The sequence below is a fragment of the Zea mays genome, chromosome 7 (genome assembly GCF_902167145.1).
Source record: "Zea mays cultivar B73 chromosome 7, Zm-B73-REFERENCE-NAM-5.0, whole genome shotgun sequence".
NCBI lineage: Eukaryota > Viridiplantae > Streptophyta > Magnoliopsida > Poales > Poaceae > Zea > Zea mays.
The window spans coordinates 181190075-181211988 of NC_050102.1; the positions used below are offsets into that span (position 1 = coordinate 181190075).

At 47.2% G+C, this 21914-nt stretch overlaps 3 protein-coding genes across 20 annotated transcripts; 1 reads left to right on the forward strand and 2 right to left on the reverse strand.

The window, feature by feature from the left end:
* Window positions 1-4729: 4729 nt before the first annotated feature.
* On the reverse strand, window positions 4730-6435 carry LOC100193688 (Zinc finger CCCH domain-containing protein 54). Its single transcript, NM_001138780.1, is given in 2 exon segments — window positions 4730-5090; window positions 5239-6435. A coding segment is annotated over 1 exon segment (957 nt). The 5' UTR covers window positions 6226-6435; the 3' UTR covers window positions 4730-5090; window positions 5239-5268.
* Window positions 6436-8384: 1949 nt separating this feature from the next.
* Window positions 8385-15764, forward strand: LOC100280204 (uncharacterized). 17 transcript variants are annotated; one of them, XM_035960544.1, is made up of 11 exons: window positions 8385-12276; window positions 12496-12610; window positions 13065-13180; window positions 13269-13334; window positions 13449-13496; window positions 13638-13705; window positions 13820-13892; window positions 13985-14146; window positions 14248-14442; window positions 14527-14603; window positions 15198-15764. In XM_035960544.1, exons 4-11 carry the CDS (start codon window positions 13275-13277, stop codon window positions 15409-15411), a joined length of 897 nt encoding a protein of 298 aa, XP_035816437.1. In that variant the 5' UTR covers window positions 8385-12276; window positions 12496-12610; window positions 13065-13180; window positions 13269-13274; the 3' UTR covers window positions 15412-15764. The 17 variants fall into 17 exon arrangements, with proteins under 17 accessions (XP_035816437.1, XP_020396064.1, XP_035816438.1 ...); XM_020540475.3 differs by having other exon boundaries at window positions 13065-13144; window positions 13269-13349; XM_035960545.1 differs by having other exon boundaries at window positions 12499-12610.
* A 723-nt stretch (window positions 15765-16487) lies between these two features.
* Window positions 16488-21475, reverse strand: LOC100279284 (uncharacterized). Of its 2 annotated transcripts, none has more exons than NM_001152305.2 (5): window positions 21165-21475; window positions 19042-19241; window positions 18702-18891; window positions 18048-18430; window positions 16488-17942 (listed from the first exon to the last, which is right to left on the reverse strand). In NM_001152305.2, the coding sequence occupies exons 1-5, from the start codon at window positions 21259-21261 to the stop codon at window positions 17427-17429; spliced, it is 1386 nt and encodes a 461-aa protein (NP_001145777.2). In that variant the 5' UTR covers window positions 21262-21475; the 3' UTR covers window positions 16488-17426. The 2 variants fall into 2 exon arrangements, with proteins under 2 accessions (NP_001145777.2, NP_001347888.1); NM_001360959.1 differs by having other exon boundaries at window positions 18048-18436; window positions 21165-21396.
* Between the last annotated feature and the right edge of the window lie 439 nt (window positions 21476-21914).

Consider the following 21914-nt stretch of genomic DNA (forward strand, 5'->3'; position numbering starts at 1 on the left):
TGGACATCATCACACAGTGCTCAAATAGTATTAAAAGGGGAAATAATAGTCGATTACATCATACGTCTGAGACGTCCACATAGTCTTTACAATAAATCAAAGTGCGAAAACGAAACGTAGATAACCGCGGCCTTCACAGGCAGCCGACTGGGGGTTGCCGCTAACCCACACCTAGAACTCGTCGTAGTCTTGGAACTCCTGGAAGTCTCCTTCCACAGCTTCATCTTCGCCTGAGCAGTGGTTGCAATGCTGACAACCTGGGGATGGGGGGGTTGGTGTGTAGAGCAAGAGTGAGTACACATCAACATACTCAGCAAGTATCCTGTTTGGCTGTAGTGGACTAGCTTTATGTGGGGGGTAAGTCAAGCAGTTGCTTTTAGTTGGTCAGATTATTATTTACTAGTAGAGAAAGCCAAGTTTTAGAATTAACCCACGTTATTAACCCAAACGTACTCTTTCCAAATGGAAAAAATACCACTTACCATTACCATAGTCAATACTAGAAACCATCGATCTCATTGCCATCTGTAAACCAAAATGTCTCTGATCAAGTACCACTAATCATTGGAGCTCCCTTGGCCACTCATAACCGCGAGCACGGCTGATATATCAGTTTTCAAACACTCTGCAGAGGTTGTGCACTTTACCCACAAGTCGTGATTCCCTTTCTGCCCGGAGAGAGCTACTCCCCATTGACCACTACCTAGGTGGTCCAGCAGGGCATCACTACGTAGCCTTTACAAAGATTCCCCGGGGTTGTAGCCGCCCGTTAGGTTTCCTAAATGTACCGCACTCCTCCCCAAGGGACAAATCAACCTTGGCAGAGCGAGCCGCATACACCGAGCCCCATTGACGGCACAACGGCTAAGCGAACTACGCCCCGGTTCCTCTAATTATTCAGCTAAGGGCGTCCCACTCCACCCTCATGGTTGCACTGTTTTCCCGGACGGTCATCCATCGAACAGGTCCTTACGGAGAGGCACTCGAGAAACCACTCGAGCCCCCTTGAAGACCACAAGTACAACATCATAATAAGAGAAGGGAAAACAGCGTATCATATATAATCTCATCATGTTCATTGATTAGAGTTTGACCCAACTAGGTAAACAAGGACATGGATAACAAAAGCTAGTCAATCCTTAAATATAAATGTGTAATGCAGGAGGTGAATTAAAGAATGAATAGGACAGAGATAGGTCAAAGGACACTTGCCTCCACCAACCGACTGCTGCTCAGGGGCTTCTCCTGCGAGCTCTTCGGGTTCCTCGACCAGGTCGCTCTCTATGCGAACACAATCATACATTCACATTTTAAAACAGAAGGGTAAACAATACACCATATAAGAAGGTGAAACCCATAATCATACACACGACATATGGCTTAGCGCTAACGACCATTTGAAGTAGTGAAAATAACATAACCCTTACCGTTCTCGACAACTCGCTGTATTCATGTTAAGGGAAAGAACGAACTCAGCCACTACATTTCATGTAGTCATACTAACAGATATTTAATATAGGTGTAAGGATAGCTATTATCTAGGCATAATTAACCCATGCCTAATTATTGCCGCTTCTTGACACAGTTCAATTAGTACTAACACTTTTAATTGGCGAAGAACATCGTAGCGCGACAATTCGCACCTAAAAGATAAATGACCAAGCGTGATGGTTAAGCGTTGTACGGGCGAGTAGACTACGCGGGTGAGCGAGCGGGGCCACGGACCACTACCGCACACACGAGCGAGTGAGCGAGGCCGCCACGAGCAAGTCGCGCGGGCTGCCGCAAGCGAGCTAGGACGCCCGGGGGCACGCCACGCCGTGACGTCGCGGCCGAGCCACGCGAGCAAACCGTGCCGGGCGGGGCTGCGTAGGACGTCGGGCGTTGGCCGGGTCGGGCCGCGGTCGCGGACGGGCAAGCCACGCCGCGACGTCGGATAGGGCGGGCGCAAGGCCGCGCCGAGCCGCAGACAGGCGGGGCGCCGCGCGGGCGGGGCGGGGCGGGGCGCCGTGGCCGAGCTCCAGCCGCCACGGCCGAGCTGGGGACAGGCGAGCTGCGCCGCCACGCCATGCCGCGCGCAAGGCTGGGGCCAGGCCGACCACGGGCGGGCGAGCCGCCATGGCCACGCGCAAGGCCGAGCCGGGGCCGCGGCGGGCACGCCGCGCTGGGCCGCGCCAGCCGGACGGGCGCGAGGGAGAAGGGGGAGGGGGGGTCGGGGCGAGCGCGCCCCGCGCCGAGGCTGGGATGCCGCGCCTCCATGGCCGAGCGCCAGAGGCCGGGCCGGGGGAGCGGGCAGGCGAGCGAGCCACGCGCCGCCACGCCGAGGGGAGCGGGCGGGCGCGCAGGGGCCGCGCCACGGCGAACTCGCCTGGCTGGGCGCAAGGCGAGGGGGAAGCGGACGCCGGACCAAGCCGGGGAAGCGGGCGGGCGAGCCGCGCGCCGCCACGCCACGACATCCGCCGCGCCGAGCACGCCGAGGTGAGGAACGGAGGGGGAAGGGGACAGGGCGAAGGGAGCAGGACGGGCTCACCATGGGCGAGGGCGCGTGCGGACGGCGGCGGTTTTCCTGCAGCCGGGCGATGGAGGAAGAGGGGCGTCGGGGGAGCGATTTGCGCGCGAGAGAGAGAAAATCGCGAGTTCGTGGGAGAGAGGAGATGAACAGGGGGCGACTACGGAGACTTACAGGCGGGCCCCACGGGGAGGGCGGCGGCGGCTGGGCGATTGCTCAGCGCGCACGCGCGCGACGGATGCGGGCAAGCCGCTAGGCGGCTGGGCCGCGAGCCAGTCGGCCTGTGGGCCGCGCAGGGGAAGAAAACGGGGGCCGACTGGGCCGCGCCAGCCGTCGAGTTGGGCCACGAGCCGGCCAGCCGGCCCAGGAGAGGGGGCGCGAGGGGGGGGGCGCGGGAGAAGAGGGGGGCGCGCCAGATGGGCCGCATGAGGAGAATGTCGGCCCAAGGGAGAGAGGGGAGAAAGGGAAGGGAAAAAGAAAGGGTCTTTTCCCATTTTAATCATTTTTCTAAAAGCAGGATTTCACAAATTCAATCCACACCAAAAAAAAATATGCAGGGACCGGCATGGTGCAACAATCCAAATAAAATACTCCTAGGGTTTATTATTATTATACGATTTGGAGTTTTGGAAATAGGTAGGGTCTTTGCGAAAAGAAATGGGAAAGGGAGGTAACGCCCGAATTTAGCGAGCGATAGAGAAAAGAAAAAAATTCAACTCAAAAATTCGGGGCGTTACAGGCCCACAGGCCAGCGGCTCGGGCAGGGCAGGGGAACGAGCGACGGGACGCCAGGGCGCGGGTGCCTGACGGGTGGGGCCACGGCAGGGCCGGGCTCGCTGGTCAGTGTCACAGAGAGGGGAGAAGAGGTTGGCGTCGGGGAGACTGCCAGTGGCCCCCGGGTGTCGGGGTCATTGTCTTCCTTGGCCATGAACAAAGCCCTTGTCGTTGGCCGTGGCCAAAGGTGACGCAGGGAAGGAGGGGCATCAGGCGCCGGTGGTTAGTTGAAGGGACGCGGCACGACGACGAAGCACCACCGCCAACCCTCACCGGCGAACACGCAAAGGCGGAGAAAAAAAAGATGGCCGACGATCCTTACCTCGGGCGGTGCTGGTGGGCTTCGGGCGTGGATGCAACGGTGACTCCAGGCGAGGCGGTGATGGGACTCCAGCGTGGTGCGGTCACAAGGCCCAGCGTGGTGCGAGGTCGTGGCGGAGCTCCGGCTCAGCGCGGGAAGTTCTCCAGGCGGTGCTCGAGCACGGGCAGGTGAGAGTGGGTGAGCTAGGTGTGGTTTGCAAATGGAGGTGGCCAAACGGGGGGAGCAGGGGGTGAATATAGGACGAGCGCGCGGGCGGTTGCCGAGGGATGCGCGTCGTGGGCGCATCCACGACAGCGCGGGGGGGGGGGGTACGGGGTATTGGGCGAAGGGCGGGTGCGGGCACGCGGCTGGGGCTGGCAAGCCGGGCCCACGGGCAAAGGGAGTGCGGGCGCGCGCGGCTGCGCTGACAGGGCAGGCCCGCCTAGCAGAGAGAGCGAGGAGGGGAAGCGGGTGTGGGGGCTAGGTGGGCCGCATGGGCCAAAAGGCCGAGGGGGAAGGGGATTCGGGCTTCTTTGCATTTTCTTTTTATTTCCGAATTTCTAATCCTTTTTATTTATATATTCTTCTTTTGAATTCAAATCCAATGAAACCACAAATACAAATTTGAATATTTCAAACATGTGCACCAACAAAAAAAAGTTTAGGCTCGGCATGATGCAGCATTTCACATCCCTTTAGGGTTTAATTACTCTCCTAGAGCATTAATACATCTTTAGTATCGGTTCTTGGCTAGAATCGCTACTAAAGATTTCATCGTTACTGACGGTTCTATACAAGAATCGGTACTAAAGTAAAGACATTCAGTAACAGTTCTATCTAGGAACCGATCCTAAAGTAAAGTCTGTAGTAACGATTCTAGCTAGAAACCGATACTAAATATTATACCTTTAGTAATGGTTCTATGCAGGAACCAATACTAAAGATGATAAATTTGGTAATGGATTTATTCAGGAACCGGTTCTAAGGTACTAGCTTTAGTACCCGTCTTTTCAACCGACACTAAAGTTGTAGACTTTAGTCTTAGATGCAAAGTACCGAATCCGGTACTGTAGCAGTATAGCCAGTTCCCAACCGATATTGATTGTTTCTTCCCAGTAGTGTTTGTACCCAAAGTACGTAAACATATTTGTTAATTCACATATTATTCATCATTCCACAAAATTCATACAAGCCCACAAATAGCTACAGACACATATATAGATCCATCACATATATAGCTAGACGGATCCAACACCACAATACATGTCCAAAACTCCATCTGGTACTAATCCAGTTAAGTTCAAAATAAAGGACATGACACCTTACATTATACTAGTATAATAATATGTATTATACGATACTGCCGTGCCAGTGTATACTAGCTAGCTAGGGGCACGAGGCGATGATGCTTGCTGCTGCGGCTGGCGTCCCGTCCCTCCTTTCGGCGGCGCCTCCTCCACCTGTCGCGGCGCCGAACCATCCAAGCGCACGCATGGACGCCATGCACTGCGCCGCCGTCACATGTAACATAGTAGCAGTAGCAATGCAGACAGAAACAAATGAAAACAACGTCAGAAGCTATATACCCGGCCGGCCGTGAGTGTTCGTTCGTATACGTGTGGACGAAGACGAACGCACTGTGCTTGATCCTTACCTGGCAGGTATATCTTTAATTTGTAGCTATCTAGTTCATCCTCACGATGTCCATGATGAGGTTGAGGTCCAAGTGCGGGTAGTCGCCGCCGCCGGCAGCCTTAGATTCTTCCTCGGAGGCGAGGCAGCAGCCGGTGACAATGGCGACGATGTCGATATCCTCGTCGTCGCCCGGCGCCGTGGCCACAGCAGCATTACTAGCAGGGGCACGGGAGGAGGAAAAATACGACGACGACGACGAAGCGGCATCGGCATCGGCGCGCGTAAGCAGGCGCACGCTGCGGCCCTGCTGCATGGCCTGCGTGACGCGATCAACCTGATGGGCGACGACCGAGACCGAGCGGGGGCAGGGGAGGGCGGGTGGTACGGGCGGCAGCGGGTTGTTCGGGACAACGAAGGCCAGCGGCGGCAGCGGCAGCGGTAGCGGTAGCGGGGGCGGCATGGTGATGGCGGGGAAGACGACGAGCGGCAGGACCAGGTCGTCCTCGCGCCTGCGCTGCGCGAGGCAGTGCGCGAAGAAGCAGACCCGGCGGCTGCACCCGGCGCCGGCCTCGCACATGCGGGTGCGGAACCTGGTGGGGTGCAGCCACGTCTCGAAGACGCCGTGCGCGAAGCCGCAGCGGAGGCCGCGCGCGCAGGTGGGGGGCGCGGTGGACCCGGCCAGGCGGTTCCGGCGCTTGGAGTCGGCGTAGTCCGGGCACGTCGCGGCGGCGTACGCGTAGCGGCTGGGGTCGCGGCGGCGCGCGCGCTCCCCCCAGTGCGCGTACGGGCACGTCGTCCACACGTGGTTGCCCCGGAACGGGCACCGGTCCACCTTGTACGTGTACACCCAGAAGGAGTCCGGCATGGCCACCCACAGGCGGTGCCCCTGGTGCGCCCACGCGCACCACTCGGTCGGGTCCTCGCTCTGCAGGACCACCCTCGGCGACTGCTGCTGCGGAGGATGGCGCAGCCCAGTGGTGACCAGGGGCAAGGAGGAGGCCATCATCAACAACTGAACACTCTACTGATGATATATCTAGTAGCTAGCTAGCTTCTTCATTCTCGTCCGTCTATCTATCAGTCAAGAAACCATGGAGGTGGTACTGGTGATAGTGGTGTAGCTAGACGAGCGATCGACCTTAGATTGCTATAGTTTTACCATGTACCAACCATTATGCATGTGTCTGTGTGTGTGTTGTAGCAGTATAGGGTTGTCTGTTTGATCAGTTGATGATGGTTTGAGGCCCCGAGGCGTCTGTTTTTATAGTGACCGGCGGCGAGGCGGCTTGTGCATCACTGCGGCTGGCCTGCGTGTGTTGTGCTTGTGCCTCAACACTCCCAATGCAGGAGGCTTTTGGGTGGATCATGTATCTCCAGTGACATGTCCATGACAGATTCCTCGGCCGCTTCTCCCAGAAGCTAAGACGCGCTGTGTCTGTGTGCAAAGAAAGACGATGCCGTATATATCTGTCCATTCATCGTCCAGGTCACTAGGGGTGTGCAGTGCAGGCCATGCACGAGGAGCGGTTTGTCCCCATGCCAATGCGATAGGGATCAACCCGGGAGTGATGATGTGTGTACACCCTGTCGCACGCACTTGTGTCATGTCATTCGTGTGTGTGCAGCTGCGGTTTTTTCCTTCCTTCCTTCTTTCCGACGAAAAAACCGCGCGCGTACATTGTTTTCAATTACACATCTCGTCAAGTCTAAATCAATCCATGAAATCAGGCTTGTAATTAATTAATTAATATGTAAGAATATTCACTCCACATCCGAACTAATGTGATTTCAGGGGATAACATGAACAACAATGTTTTTTTTTTTTTTTGCATCAAATAGCCTCAGCATGTTTCATTCGTGCAAACGAAAGAACAAAATTAAACCGAAGTAGAAAAGGGTACATAAGGGCTAGTCTGGGAACCACATTTCCTAAGGAATTTTCATTTTTTTAAGGAAAAATAAACTAATTTTCCTTGGAAAAATAAAAATCCCTTGAAAAAAATTCTCAAACTAGCTCTAAATATGGGAAAACGTAGAAGATATATGATATATCTGACTTGGTATAGAAGAAGGTCGATTAGAAATAGATTTGCCTTAATGGCTGAGCTTCAGATATGACCTAGCTAGGGTTGGGGGGGGGGGGGGGGGGGATCAATTAAGCGTAGTAATAATATTTAACAACAGCATGCTACAAGCTTGAAATTCCTAAGCATGTCGCAATAATACCTGAACGGGAGAGCGAGCAGGGAGGAGATTGGCATCAAAAGAAAGAGACGATGATGGAAGAGTGCTACGATATCTACTCGTTATTAGAACGACTTATGATCGGGGACGATCGTCGGACAAGCGGCTATTTATAGCCGCGGGCGAAACATCTTGTGTGTCGCTACCGTATTGACGTGTCGGTGCGTGTGTCGTTATCGAGAAGAGAGTTCGCGTGTGCCGCACCGCATTTTCGCGGCGCCCATTGTTATATATGGTTGTAGCAAAAAAAATATTACCATAAGGTGTCTTCTTTTTTGTGGTCATATTTCAATGCAAGCATTTGTTTGCCATAGTATCATTGTTTTGTATTGACATTTCTATCTATCTTGGTGTATGCCTACATTTTATTGTTTTTTTTTACCTTTCCTTCTTTTTTTACCCAGTTTCCTTTTCTGTATTTGGAAAGTAAATATGCCACAACTGTGCGTGGTAAATTAATTATTAATCGCTTTGATTTGTATCCCTTGATCGGCTGCACTGCACTAAGCCTAAAAACTAATAGAGGAAATGCACATGGATCGAAATTTACACACGTACATACGGCTAAGGGTCAATCGTTCGTTGTTGCTACTTGTCATCATCCACAAACTAAGGGTCCATTTAGCAGAGCTCTGGTTTTGGCTTTTTCCGAAAAAAAATAGCTTTTGGGTAGAGTTGAAGCCATTTCGTAAATTGTTTGGTATAAACGACTTATCCTAGAGACAGAGTCATTTTCCTGTATTAAAGTGCCAGAGCTAGAGTTAATGGAGTTACTATTTGTGACTTCTTGCCTACAGTAAAAAAATATATTTGATAGGGCTCTAACTTTTTTCTAGAGAAAATTAAAGCTAAAGCCAAATTCCTTCCAAACAAGCTATAAAACTACAAAGCCGTGTGCTGTGTGCACGCGGTGTGCGGAGATCGCAGACGACAAATTACACCAGCAACTAACTGCCTTCTCTTGCGATGTCTTACATATACTACATCACAACCATGCACCTAATAATGCGTGCAGTGCAGACTGCAGTGTATATTCAGCTATACCATCCAGAGTATCTTCAACTACAAGATCGTTATCATTATTGTCGTCGTGTACATATCTCTATTCCTATCTCTCTTTATGGCTAAGTATTATTATATCTCGTTGCTAAACACCGCAAGTCATATAGCCTGCCGTTTCACGACGATCTCTCTCTCTCTCTCTCTATCTGCTGATTAACCGGCGAAAAGCAAAGGAACGATTAATATATACTATTATTTTATTATTATCTAGCTAATTGCAATATGCTCCCCATTGCTTGCCGGCAACCTAAAGATATACAAGATGGGCTGTTATTAGGCGTTTCTCATCTCTTAGCAGACTTTTAATTTCGATACAAGCGACGTCCCCGTGTGAGGACTCGGCAGCGTCCGCAGCAGGGTCTCCCCTGCAAGGCGCGCGCGCGCGGCGACGGACGACGCGAAGCCAGATCATATCCATGGCGGCGCCGTCCGTCAGCACACCAAGTCAGATATCAATACCTTGCTTTGCATGACCTGCCGCCGCCTGTAATGGCGTTGGCGGTTTTCTGGTTTCCCCGTTGGGGAAGCGGAAGTCGACAGCAGATGAGAATGAGATCCCACGCCGTACCAGATGCACTTCCGCGCAGTAATCTAAATAATTCTTCGCGGATAATAGGATCTTAAATAAATTTTACTTTAAAAATGAATAGAAACAAGATATGGTTCTAATCCGATCCAATATTTAAATGTTATAGCGTAAAATTTAGAGTCTATTGTCACTCATACTTTCGCGCGCCGGATGCATGTGACGGGGTGATTATTTTTGGATCTCTCCGGTTCGGCTTTTTTCTACGACTTTTATGAGAATCCAGTTGTAGGGAGAATCTAAGAATCATAGAGATGTTTAGGATATAGAAATCGCGACGACTCGTTCGATTATGTGTTCACGTTGATTTTAGATGGTTTTTCACCGAACCGATTCTCGTAGAAGCGGACTGAAAAGCTAGACGTTTGGTAGTCCACAATAGCTTCCGTGTGGTCACAATCAGTAAAAAAGTTGAAACAAACACGACCTAAGTCGTCCAACTAATCGTGATTTTCGTATCGGATTTTTAAACTTAATATATAATTTGATACGACGTGATCTGACTTAATACCGAGTTATCCGATTAATCGTCCGACTCAAGCAACTAGTTGCGGTTTTGAGTCGTGGATGACTTAAATAAAAAAAAAGACTTGGGCTTCAGCTCTCAGTCATCCCATTAAGTTTTAGGGTTCCAGATAGAACCACTTTTAGTCCACCTATTCTCCTCCCTTCTCTCCAACCCCTCCACTCCTAGCCACCAGCAGCCACTGCTCCTCTACTCCAGTTTTGTTGCTCCTCTGCTCCAATTCCAACCACCGACAGCCATTGCTCCAGTTACAAACGTCGGTAGCCACTGCCCCCACTGCTCTAATAAGTTATCAACTATATATATATATGGACAAGTAAGTCACTTTCTTGATTATAAGCATTTTTTGTGGAATCATTATCTTTTTACACAGAAAAACAAGGTAAGTTGTCTTGTATCGGGTTTTAAGGTCTGGACGACTTAGTATCGATTAGTCGTCCGAGTTGTCGATAAGTCGACTAGATTGACTTCGTCTCAATGACTTAAAAACATTGATGTGACGTCATGCCTCATGCGCACAGGTTTTAGGCGCGACAACTGACGTACGTCGCACAAGCACTAAACGTAAAATCGGTCCGGCCCTATCCAAACCAGGAGCAACCTCTCCCTCAAAGGTATCGTCGTCGACGTGACATACGTCGAACGACGCCTCTCACGTCCCATTCACTGCTCGTTCCCGCGCTACTTCTAGCGCCTCCTCCACGTCTCGGTGCTGGACAACATCTCCATGGCGACACTAGACCACTTGTGCCCCCCGTCACGCTCCTGTTCTCCCAATTGGCCACCTTCGCTTCTTTGTTGTTGGCTTGATCTATAAACGAAATTTTGCCTTATGTTGAACAAGGTGCACTCCTCCCTTGCGTGATCTTCAACAGGGTGCACTCCTCCCTTGCGGAGCTCCTTCGACAATACAAGGATGAAAGCATTATTTGGCGTTGTCGGTTGCGGCGTCACGACCACTGGTGTTGTCCTCTCAACGATTCTCCGAGCACCACCCCGTAAACTCCTCAACTTTTGCCTTATGAGGCCTAAATGATGATCAATATTTCTTCCATCCCAAAATAGTATTCTCTTTAATTCTTGGTTTTTTTATGCCTATATTCAAATGAGTGATGATGAATCTAGACATATATCTAAAAACACATACATCAATTATTGTATGAATCCATTAAAAACCTAAGATGAATTTTAGTTTGGGACATATGAAGTATATCTCAGGTGGGGATCCCCTGGTGGTGACAGTAGAAAAAACGTAAATCGGTCTGAATTTTTCAAACCGTGATTGCCTGTCAAGACGTTACTGCAAAGACACCAACAACAAATCACCACTGAAATAAAAATGAATCGACAGCAAAGGCGTAAGTCAAAACAAGACAAACAAGAGAGATAAAAAAAAGATCAAAATATCAGTAAAGATTCAACCTGCCGTAGCACCAGCGAATGGAAGCTCAAGACTGAAATTCCGGAGCGGCACGATGAAATCCATGCCACCGTCGACTACAAATTAGAAACGGCCCAAACCGAATCTCAAACATCAAGCAACAGTAGCTGACCGCAAACAAGAACATCTCAAAGCATGATTCAATAGACAGAAACTTAGATGTACGTATCTCTCTAGGGGCTATTGCAACAGTCTAACTTCCTTTCTCCAACTTGAAAATGGGGCCTACTTTATACGGAATTGGGCGATTTTTAAAAAAACAAGACTTGTTAAATCATCAAGTCTGTGGTTGATCCCTTGTTCTAGCAGAAGAAAACTTCAAGATGTGGAAATGGTATTCTAGCTCTAGAACTAGGAGAGGGAAATCTCAGCTCCATGCTTCATGGCAGGTGAGGTACGATATGAGTACAATATTCACGGTGCGGACTCCGCGTGTCCCGTTGCGGATTCTTGCAGGTAACTCTCACAGTTGCATTCAGATTTCGATTACTTCCCCTGCCTGCCGCGCTGCTCCCGAAGCCACCACGTGCATCAACCCAACCCCGGTGCCGCACTGCCGCTAGACCGGCACCGATGGCGCGCCGCCGGCCACCGACGACTTTGTCGTTTCCACCGTAAAGAGACGTCTCCGACTTGACTGTTCTGTTCAGGATTGTGAAGCCTGTGCGCGCCCATGTTCTCCACGAAAAGACGAACTCGTTCTCCTTCACGATTTCGACAGCATTGACACGAAAACAGTTGTTAATCCCTAGCCTAGGTATCCATAGATCCAACCCAGATGCTGATGCGGGGGTGCAACAGTGCAAGAACAACTCTGGATTCCTCCGGATGATGCCATGCCACCAATCCTCACTAACCAATTATTATTATCCAACAAATCCACGAGAAAAGGACGTCCTTTTTTTCTCTCTGAAGAGTGGGAGTGTACCCGGCGGCCTGGCCTACCGCCTTCATTTCTTGGCACAACCAACCGGGGGCTCGGAAGAGGAGAAGAGCCGACCAGCCGGGCATATTCTCTCTTCCTCCCTCCGGTGCTCTCTCCAGCGGTCCAGCCGCAGCGCCCTGAAAGAGGGAGGCTTCCACTCTTCTTTCTCCCCGAGCACCCGCCGTACGTCTCCTGCACCTTCTTCCAGTTTCTCCCATTTCAGTTTGTCCACTCCCTGTCATTCCTGCCGCCTCGACCTCCCCGCTCTGGAAGGTCAAATCCTTCGCCCCTAAGCTTTTATTTCTGTTTGTATTTGGTTCTGGAATCGTTGCCTGCTGGCTGCTGCTGCTGCACATTACCCCCGTATTCTGTGCTCCGGCCGTGGGATTGCCCTGCTCGCTTTCTTTCAAAAAAGAAAAGGAAAAGGAGCAATTGCTCTGCTCGCTTTCAGTTTGTGTGGTTGACGTCTCTCTCTGAGTCTCTGTGCTTCAGCAGGTTCAGATTTAGCCTGGGTGCGTCTGCAGGTTCCGGTTCATGGAGAGATGGAGCCTGGGTGCCAAAGTGGTAGCTCTCGCACTCCTGCTGTCTGCTGCTTCTCATGGAAGAGGTAGTTCCGTGCGATTCTCTGTTGGTTGCTGGGTTGCTGTTTTATGTAAATTGGCACCAAAGGGGTCCCCGACAGCAAGCTAGCTTAATAGTAACAAACAAGATAAGTATCGAGTTTTCATCGATTGTGCTAACATCTAGGAAAAGCTCTGCGTTGTGGAGGAGGGGGGAAGTAGGTGACAGGTGTGTATCAGTTGCTGCCATTTGCTAGTTCCTGCTACAGGACTTTGTTGTTCATATCGTGGTGTCCTGTCCTGATTGCTAGAAAGGAAGCCATTATTGGTGGCCCTACAAAACAAAACAAGTTAGGAAATTGCAAAAGTAGATGGTTGATGAACCGTAACTGCACAGAATCGTTACAAGTTGTTTTTTTAAGTTGACATTGCACTCAGGATTCTAGTCGCTGGCCGCATCCCTAATATTCAGTCTGCCATATTTTATTTCCCTTATCACAGAGTTGCCTGTCAAGAGTAGTGACCGCAGTTTTATCTACAATCATACTCTTGCAAAGACGCTTGTGGAATATGCATCAGCGGTAGGCTACAACTTTCCCTAATTATCTTTTTGACAGGTTGTTTTCTGCTGAATAGCCAGTTCCCGAGTATTTCCACCTTTTGTGTCAAAGTGAGCTTAATCTCATGATTTTCTGTTGTCTCTAGGTGTATATGACAGATTTAACCGCTCTGTTTACGTGGACATGCTCAAGATGCAATGACTTGACTCAAGTAAGAGACCATCAAGTTTGTTCTCTTCAGCTTAATGAAATTCTTTAAAACAAAAAGTTGTTCTTTAGAGTGGCTGGCTTCTAGTTTTGATATGGTTTCATATTGTTGAAATAGGGATTCGAGATGAGATCTCTAATTGTTGATGTGGAGAACTGCTTGCAGGTACCTATGCCTCGGCATTTTGGATTAACTTATCATAATTTTTCAGTGAAGTTGTATGACTCTTTGCTATAAAACTTTATCAAGCTTTTCAAGATATATTCTTCCCTTCACCTACTGTTCTTTGGATGAATAATGTAACAGGCATTTGTTGGTGTAGATCATAGTCTGAATTCGATAATTGTTGCAATCAGGGGAACTCAAGAGAACAGGTACTGAGCTATTTGCTATTGCTTCCACTGTACTATTCTCTGTTTAAACAAATTTTGCTTTGCATTTACTGTTGTCGGTTCAGATGTGATTTATGCTTAGATTTGGTTAACCAGTGTACAGAATTGGATAAAAGACTTGATATGGAAGCAGCTTGATCTAAGTTATCCAAACATGCCAAATGCAAAGGTTAATGCCAATGAAGTTTATGTCATATTCTCTTTAGAAAAGAAAAATAAATCGAAAGCGTTATTCATTTGTTTGTATTCCTCTGGTTAAAGGTGCACAGTGGATTTTTCTCCTCGTATAACAATACAATTTTGCGTCTAGCTATCACAAGTGCTGTGCACAAGGCAAGAAAGTCATATGGAGATATCAATGTCATAGTGACAGGCCACTCGATGGGAGGAGCTATGGCTTCTTTTTGCGCGCTCGATCTTGCTGTGAGTACTCCAGGCCCAAAGGATATACTTAACTGTCCTCTCTTATATACTTTTTGATTTGTAATCCTGGAACCGAATTTAAACAGAATATTTCTCCATAGATGAAGCTTGGAGGTGGCAGTGTGCAACTCATGACTTTTGGGCAGCCTCGTGTTGGCAATGCTGCATTCGCCTCATACTTCGCCAAATATGTACCCAACACAATTCGAGTGACACACGGGCATGATATTGTGCCACATTTGCCACCTTATTTCTCCTTTCTTCCCCAGCTGACATACCACCATTTCCCAAGAGAGGTATACCACATGAACTCCACAAAGCTACTCTCTTTGCATTTTTCGTCCTGTGCCTGTATGAATGGCATGCCTGTGAAATTTCAGGTATGGGTCCAGGATTCTGATGGCAACACAACTGAACGGATTTGTGACGACAGCGGTGAAGACCCAGATTGTTGCAGGTTTGTCTCTCGATAGCATTGTGGGAGCAAGGTTGTTAGAATCAGGATACTAGGTAGTATTGTTTTTCGCTGATAGTATTGTATTGTATTATCAGGACACTTATCGAATTTTACAACTGTAACATGTTATATAGTTTGAAGGTTATAGTGTTGATTCTGATTAGTTTATTTAACTGTTTGTATATTAAAGCACGTTTTGTTTTATTTCAACACCTCTTAACTTCTAAATAATACTTTATCATAGCTAAATCATTTAAGAAGTCATTTATGTCAGTTACTGCATGGTATCATAAGATCGTAATATCGGGATACTATGTAATTTTATGATCTTGTGGAGACTTAAAGTAGAGTCGGGATACTACAAAATTCAAGATGTTGCTATGAAATTTATGTAGGATCATGTCGAGAATTCAAGTAGAATCGGGATACTACAAAAAAATAATATACTAGAGAGGGTCGTATCGTTTGAACTTGGTAGGATCGCAGTATCCTAAGGTACTAGGATACGGATCGGGGATACTAATAACCTTGCGTGGTTGCTCTAGGTTGGTTTCTCATCAGTTTTTGTTCTGACATTCGCCTCCATGATGCTAGGTGCATCTCCATGTTCGGCTTGAGGATTCAGGACCATTTCACTTACCTAGGAGTTGATATGGAAGCGGACGACTGGAGCACCTGTAGAATCATCACAGCTCAAAGGGTTCAGCAGTTCCGACTGGAGCTAGCGGGCAACATCATGATGACCAAGCACGATATCGACGTCTCCATCGTTGAACCTAGTGTACAAAACAGATTGGAGCAGTTCTAGATAGGCGGAACATTCGTTTTGTCCAGATTCAGAGAAGCAACAGCCTCTTGTTAATGCAGTGGAAATTGTTCAGAGACGAAGGCGACCCTTGTTTTCTCTATTAGTTCGGTCAGAATGGGATGTTCTTTCAGATCAAGGAAATAAATCGGGAGTCATCTCTTGTAACAAAGAGAATCAGAGCATGATGTACATAAGGAAAAATCATAGGCACGGTTTATGCTGGATATGGTAGGGATTGCTTCTGTGTAAATATATGTATACAATGTAAACTTGCAATGGCTATATTTGCAGCAACATAAGCACCAAGCTAACTGAAAAATATCAGTTAACCGAATGAATGAGGCGTATCTATATATACATGATGTGAGCTTGCAATAGCGTATATAATGTGGCTGTACAGGTAGATATACAGACGGACCTGATCAAAGATGGCGCGGCAGTCGTACGCAGAGACCAAAAACGCGCTCTGCTATGGGCCGTTGTGGAGCAGCCCAACGTAGCTTATGGCGTTGTTGTGCAGTCCATATAAACAAGACTACCAGTTAGGCACTTAAACAGGGCAATGACTAATATGCAAGTAATCATTATGTGCAAACCTACAAGCAGGTCTTGGTCTATTAATCTAGATTTAATCATATGCTATATTTAGCATTTAAATCCTTCCACCACCACCTTGTGTAGCTTTATAAAAAACCCTAACAAACCATGATTACACATACGATTGCATCTAGATCCAACGGACTAAAAGAACTGTTTGCACGCTTGCATCTAATGACTGTTTGCATATTAGTCGTTGCCCTTAAACAGTTCTATCAGTGGTTGCTGTGTTTATCTAGATGGGTACTATCTATCCTAAATTATAGTTTATCGTTTTGTTTTGTTTTGTTTTTCAGATCTATAGTTTTTGTACACGTCTTTATATACTATAGATCTAGATATATAATTAAAACTATGTATTTAGAAATGTCAAAACACAGCTTCGATTGGTTTGTAATTGCTCACAGCCTGTGCCATGAGATGGCAGATATTTCTGGCTGCTATGTGACGCTGAGCAGCCAGTTCAGACAGAAGAAACTCTTGGGGGGTTTCCCCTCCCCTCTTCCTCATTCCAATTCGCTCCAGTTCAAACCGAAGAGAAGCAGCACCTTACCCAAAGGATCAGTGTTCTTCCCCATTTGTACAATAGTATATGACGAGTCAATGTTACATACAATACCAAGCAAACAAAAAAGCAAACCTTCTTTTTCTGTACAGACTACAGAGCTACGCCTGACATGTTGTCTGCAAATCACCCCATTACACAATACCGACGAAGAAGAAAAAATAAATATATGAACAGCTCTACTTACAAACAAGGGAAATTTGGATCCATACCATTAAAAGATCACCACTTTAGATCCATACCATTACTATCTCACTTACATGTGGGTCCACATGAGTCAATGACATATGAGGTCCATGGTATATATCTAAAGTTTGGATCTTTTAATGGTATAGATCCAATTGTTCCTACAAACAACCCATTAACATGTACAGACACAGCCCTGTCGGCACGTGGTTCCTACAAGAACAGAACAAGGAAACTCAACCACATCCTTCAATGACACATTACTGCAGGGTTCGTTAGTCAGCACAGGTGAAAGCTGTGGTGTGGGTGACATTCAGAATGTAGCAGATTCTCATCGAAATGCACACTCTAAAGAGTCTAAGCTCTGAATCTCAGCGACAGAGTAGTTCTTCCTTTCATCAGCATGAGACTTCATGTAAAGCCTGGAGGAATTGTTGAACTGTTCCGTGGAGGCAACCAAAAACCAACCGTGGAGCATGAGGCTATCCGGGTCTGCAAAACCAAACCTGTTGCAGTGGTAGTACTCAACTCTCGACAACAGTCCCCTTCAGAAAGACTCACGCCAAGCGACGAAGATTCCTCGCAAAATTGACAGCAAGCATGGAAAGAATGGTCTAATCCATGCATCCATTCAAAGATGCCTGCAGAATTTGGCCGGCTCTGTATTCTAGTTCTCACGGGCACCAACCTTAACAGTGGACTTCTGAATGTTATTACCTTCACCGCAAACTTTGCCGTTAGGAACGGATAGAAGTCGCGGGACATCCAGGCAATCGTTCCTTCCAGAGCTACTGCTGCTGCCAGAACCTTCAGTACGATCCTTCTCGAATTCCCCTCCTCTGACAGTCTCCTTCCTCATGTCTGGGAAGTTCAAAATAAGCGACTCAGCAGCATGTTGAGCATCAGGAACACTGGTGGTTCGTCGGTGTGTCTTTGCCCTTGGGGTAGACGGGCAGGTCTTAGAATCCTTTGTGGAAGGCGCATTTGGATCATAAGGATGTGCAGCTAGGTAAGACAGTGCAGTGACAACGTCTCCTATCAGCGGCCGGGATGCTGCTTGCTCCTGCAAACACATAGCTGCAACAGCTAAGGCCTGGTACAAACCCCTTTTCGGGTAGCCGCCATGCAACAATGGATCAGCAAGCTGGCAGAACTTCCTTCGGTCTCTGAAAAGTGGACGAGCCTGCAAATTTTGTGGAGAACAGACACTTAACACGTGTGAAGAAGTAACAGGGCCTTTGCCTCCCTAAACCAAATGAATAGAATAACTCAGTGCAGTTAAACCTACCCATGCGACAAGGTTTTGCTCCCCTGAAGGCTGGGTGTGATCGATTGCTTTGCGGCCTGTAATAAGTTCAAGGAACACAACACCAAAGCTGTAAACGTCAGACTTTAGCGTCAACTGCCCTGTCATGGCATACTCAGGAGCGCAATATCCATATGTTCCCATAACTCGTGTTGATACATGGGTTTTGTCACCAACTGGACCAAGTTTTGCAAGCCCAAAATCAGACAGCTTAGGGTAGTAGTCTTCACCCAGAAGAATGTTTGATGATTTGAAGTCTCTGTATATGACTGGTGGATTTGCCTTGTCATGAAGGTACTCCAGACCCTTCGCTGCACCAGCAGCAATCTTCATCCTTGTATTCCAGTCAAGAGGTTCCTTGCCTGCTGGACCTACCAAGAAAGTGACGTCATGAGTTACAAAAGAAGAAATATGGATGGCAATGTCTAGCTATTACTGCGGACGGCGTCAGCAGTCACAAAGCATTGACGGTAGAGAATACTGTAGCTAGGATATTTCAAGTTTGAATGTAACAAGTTACAAATCAATTCTTTTAAAAAATGTAAACTGAAGCCAAGAGAAATATTAGCATTTTGGATCCTAGGGAAATCTTCAATTTTAGCAATTGCTATACTATGGTGTAAGTGTGCAACTTACCAAACAGACGATTTTCCAGTGATCCCAACAACATGTATTCGTAAACTAAGAGGCGCTGGTCACCATCGGCACAATAGCCAATTAATCTGACCAGATTAGGATGGTGCAAGAGACTTAGCATGAGAACCTCCACAAGAAATTCACGATTTCCTTGAAAACCATTTCTATCAAGTTGCTTCACAGCAATGACCTATGCAAGATAGAAGATGAAAAACGAAGGTGTCAGGCAATCAACCAATTAGAACACTCAGGGGACTTCTCCCTTTTCTTCTTAATGAGACTTTATATCCAAATTTGCAGTGTACAGAAATTACAACACAATCAGCAAATGTTAGCAAACCTGCCCATTTTCCATATGTCCTTTATACACACGACCAAAGCCACCTTCTCCCAACAGGCAATCTCTTCTGAAATTTTTGGTGGCAACAGCCAACTCCCGGAAACTGAAAATCTGTGCCGGGCCATGTGCAGCGTTTCCTCCTCTGCGAACAGGTACAGAATCTTCCTTCCTGGAGCTCGAAGCACGTGAATTTGATCGAACTGATCCATTGGAAAGATATAAGTTAGCATATGCATCCTCACTAATGATGCTTATGCTTTCATCAATACAGATAAATCACACAGCTCAGACATACAGAAAAATAGGGACAAAAGCATGGAGCAGGATGCTACTTGCGAGATTTCTAGAACCCATCACAACATTCAATCTGTTATTTGTTACTCCCTGTTGCATCCGCGCATTCTGCATGGTATTAACACACTGTATAGTGAAGTTGGTGGAGAAGGCATGGTACTACTACAGGGTTGCACCCACACATTCAGTGTGATATTTATAACACTCCTAACATATTCCAACTCTCCTACCTAGCTTTAAATTGCTAATACTTGAGCCTGACAAGAAAATATCAGCCAGTTGACTCATAATTCATAACCTTGAGAATTAGGGTTATTTCGTAACAATAGGACTCTCATATCAACATAAGTTTGCTGCCTTATGCCTTGATTTGCAAATTGCAATATGAACTCGAGACACCCATTGTTCATGGTAAAAATTTGGAGACTAACAATATAATCACTTAGGCCCCGTTTGTTTCCCTTCATTTTGAGGAATTGAAATCTAACTAATGGATTAGGCTATTTTTTAGAATGTGACATTCCACAACTTTCCAAAGTTTATATATAAGTCTGCCTCAAATTCATAGGGTGAGAAATGAAAAATAATTTTATAGATTTCCATGCTACTTTTCTAATGTATAACTTATAGCACAATTTTCTACTTGCTTCTCTATAGCATAAGTGTAGTGTATAGCTATCTCCCTCATATGATTTAGGATAATATACAGATATATTTAGTTTGTGTCTAAATTATGATTATTAGAATGGAATTTAATTCCAACAAAACAAACAGGGCCTTATAGAAATTTGACCAGCGCCTTCATTAGTTCTGCATTTCAATGCGACTGGGAAAAATTAACCCAAGTGGACCATCAAGTGCCCTTGGCAAGTTGGCATTGAAAACTTCCATCAATTTTTCTGACAGTTATTTAATGTAACAGATATCCCGGTATGCAGATGTGTAACAAAATGCAGCAGCCACACGGCAAACAAATGAACAATAGCGTGCCTTGAAATCAAGGATAAGACTTGCAAGTAAAGCAACTAAGAACTAAACTTTGATACGTGTGTGGAACTCGTCACTGGCTCCACCAGCCACACAAGGAGTGAACCCGACTTGAAGCAAGCTCAAAGCAAGAAAATTGACACGGCCGAATTCAGTCAGACAACACGTGTACAGAACACATGGAACCATTGCTGTTTGGTTTGCTCGAGACAGAAGTCTATAACGAAATTTATTGTAACTGCAGGCTTCAGCACGGAAATTTCCTTCCCTTTCACCCCCACCTCTCGAGAAAAAGTCAAAAGCCAAATCTGTAAGTGGTGCTTCTATGTCCTTTTCATTCATCACTATCTGAGCAAACAATGGGAGTGACATAGTAACATTCGCGTATGCATTACTTATAACAATCAAATAACAATCGGACTAAGATTCTGCTAACAGAATTGCTCCATGAAAATAAAACGAAGATTTAATACACAACTAGTGAAGTGAATCCTCGCAGCTAAGATCGATAAATCAAAACCGCGAGAAGCAACTATTACACTCAATTCCATGTTCACTTCGTTGAATCAACAGCTCCAGCTGCGTATTACCAGTAAGCATCTACACCTCTGCTGCAAAGTGCAAACAGAAGGGGGGAATCCAGCTTTTATGGCCCTCATAAAAAAAATCCAGTCTTTGTCGCACACAACTACATGCCTAGAGCAGCGAATCAGTCGCCGGCGCAAGTAGTAGAACACCAGTAGCTGACCGAACAGAGCAAGAAGCGGGATCGCAAAACTGTCAGAGCTCTTGCAGTCTCCGCCAAAATCAGGCAAGCGCGCAGCAGAAGAGACTGGTCTTACCTGGTGCCGCCTTGGCCGCAGGCCGGGGGCTCGGCGAGAGCGCCGCCAAGCTCTTGTCCTCCTTCCCCGAGGAACCGGAGCACGGTAAGCAGCTCATCTCCCCGCTCCTGACACACAGTTCCTGCGAATGCCAGCAGCCAATCCGCCAAGAAGTCCAGCTCAAGACTCGTCCTTTCCTCTCCACCGGCCGATAGCTCCCGTGAAACCAGCTGAATTTGGGGGGAGATTTCCGGCCGCCCCGCCGGGAAGAGAGAAAGAGAGGGGAAGTCAAGACTGGAGAGGCGGAATGATAAACAAAAGCGGGGTTTGCGATGGTAGCCAAGGTCCAAACTATTGGGTGGCAAATTTGGGTGTTTTATAGTGCGGTTGAAATGTTCCTCGGGGAAGGAATTTGGGTACTATTGAGAGTCGAGGTGGTTGCGGGGTTGGGCTCGAGAAAACTAACTGTAATAAATAAAGATATATCCGCCCCCTTTCCTTTCCTAATTTTGCCTCTTTACAGATATTTGCATTACTGTATATTTTTGTTGAGCAAGGAGTCCCCAGTATAAAAAGATCGAGACAAACAATTTACGTGAAAATTTTGGGCATTTTATTTTAAAATGGAGATGACATTAGTAACCATATATTTTGTTTCTAGTTTCTAGATAATACAGGCTTATCCTCTTCGTCCGTGTCTACGTAACCGGCTAACCGCGGGTTCACCCTTGTTTGAGATGACAGCGTATGAACAGTGGCAGAGCTGACGCT

Excerpts from the sequence above, each read along its gene's own strand:
- LOC100279284 (NM_001360959.1), bottom strand. The coding sequence starts at position 21,261 with ATGAGCTGCTTACCGTGCTCCGGTTCCTCGGGGAAGGAGGACAAGAGC. Across the intron at positions 18,437-18,701 it reads ACTGGAAAATCGTCTGTTTG|GTCCAGCAGGCAAGGAACCT; the intron begins GTAAGTTGCACA and ends CTTTCTTGGTAG. Across the intron at positions 17,943-18,047 it reads AGCAAAACCTTGTCGCATGG|GCTCGTCCACTTTTCAGAGA; the intron begins GTAGGTTTAACT and ends CAAAATTTGCAG.
- LOC100280204 (XM_035960540.1), top strand. The coding sequence starts at position 12,538 with ATGGAGAGATGGAGCCTGGGTGCCAAAGTGGTAGCTCTCGCACTCCTG. Across the intron at positions 12,611-13,064 it reads TGCTGCTTCTCATGGAAGAG|AGTTGCCTGTCAAGAGTAGT; the intron begins GTAGTTCCGTGC and ends CCCTTATCACAG. Across the intron at positions 13,145-13,268 it reads TTGTGGAATATGCATCAGCG|GTGTATATGACAGATTTAAC; the intron begins GTAGGCTACAAC and ends TGTTGTCTCTAG.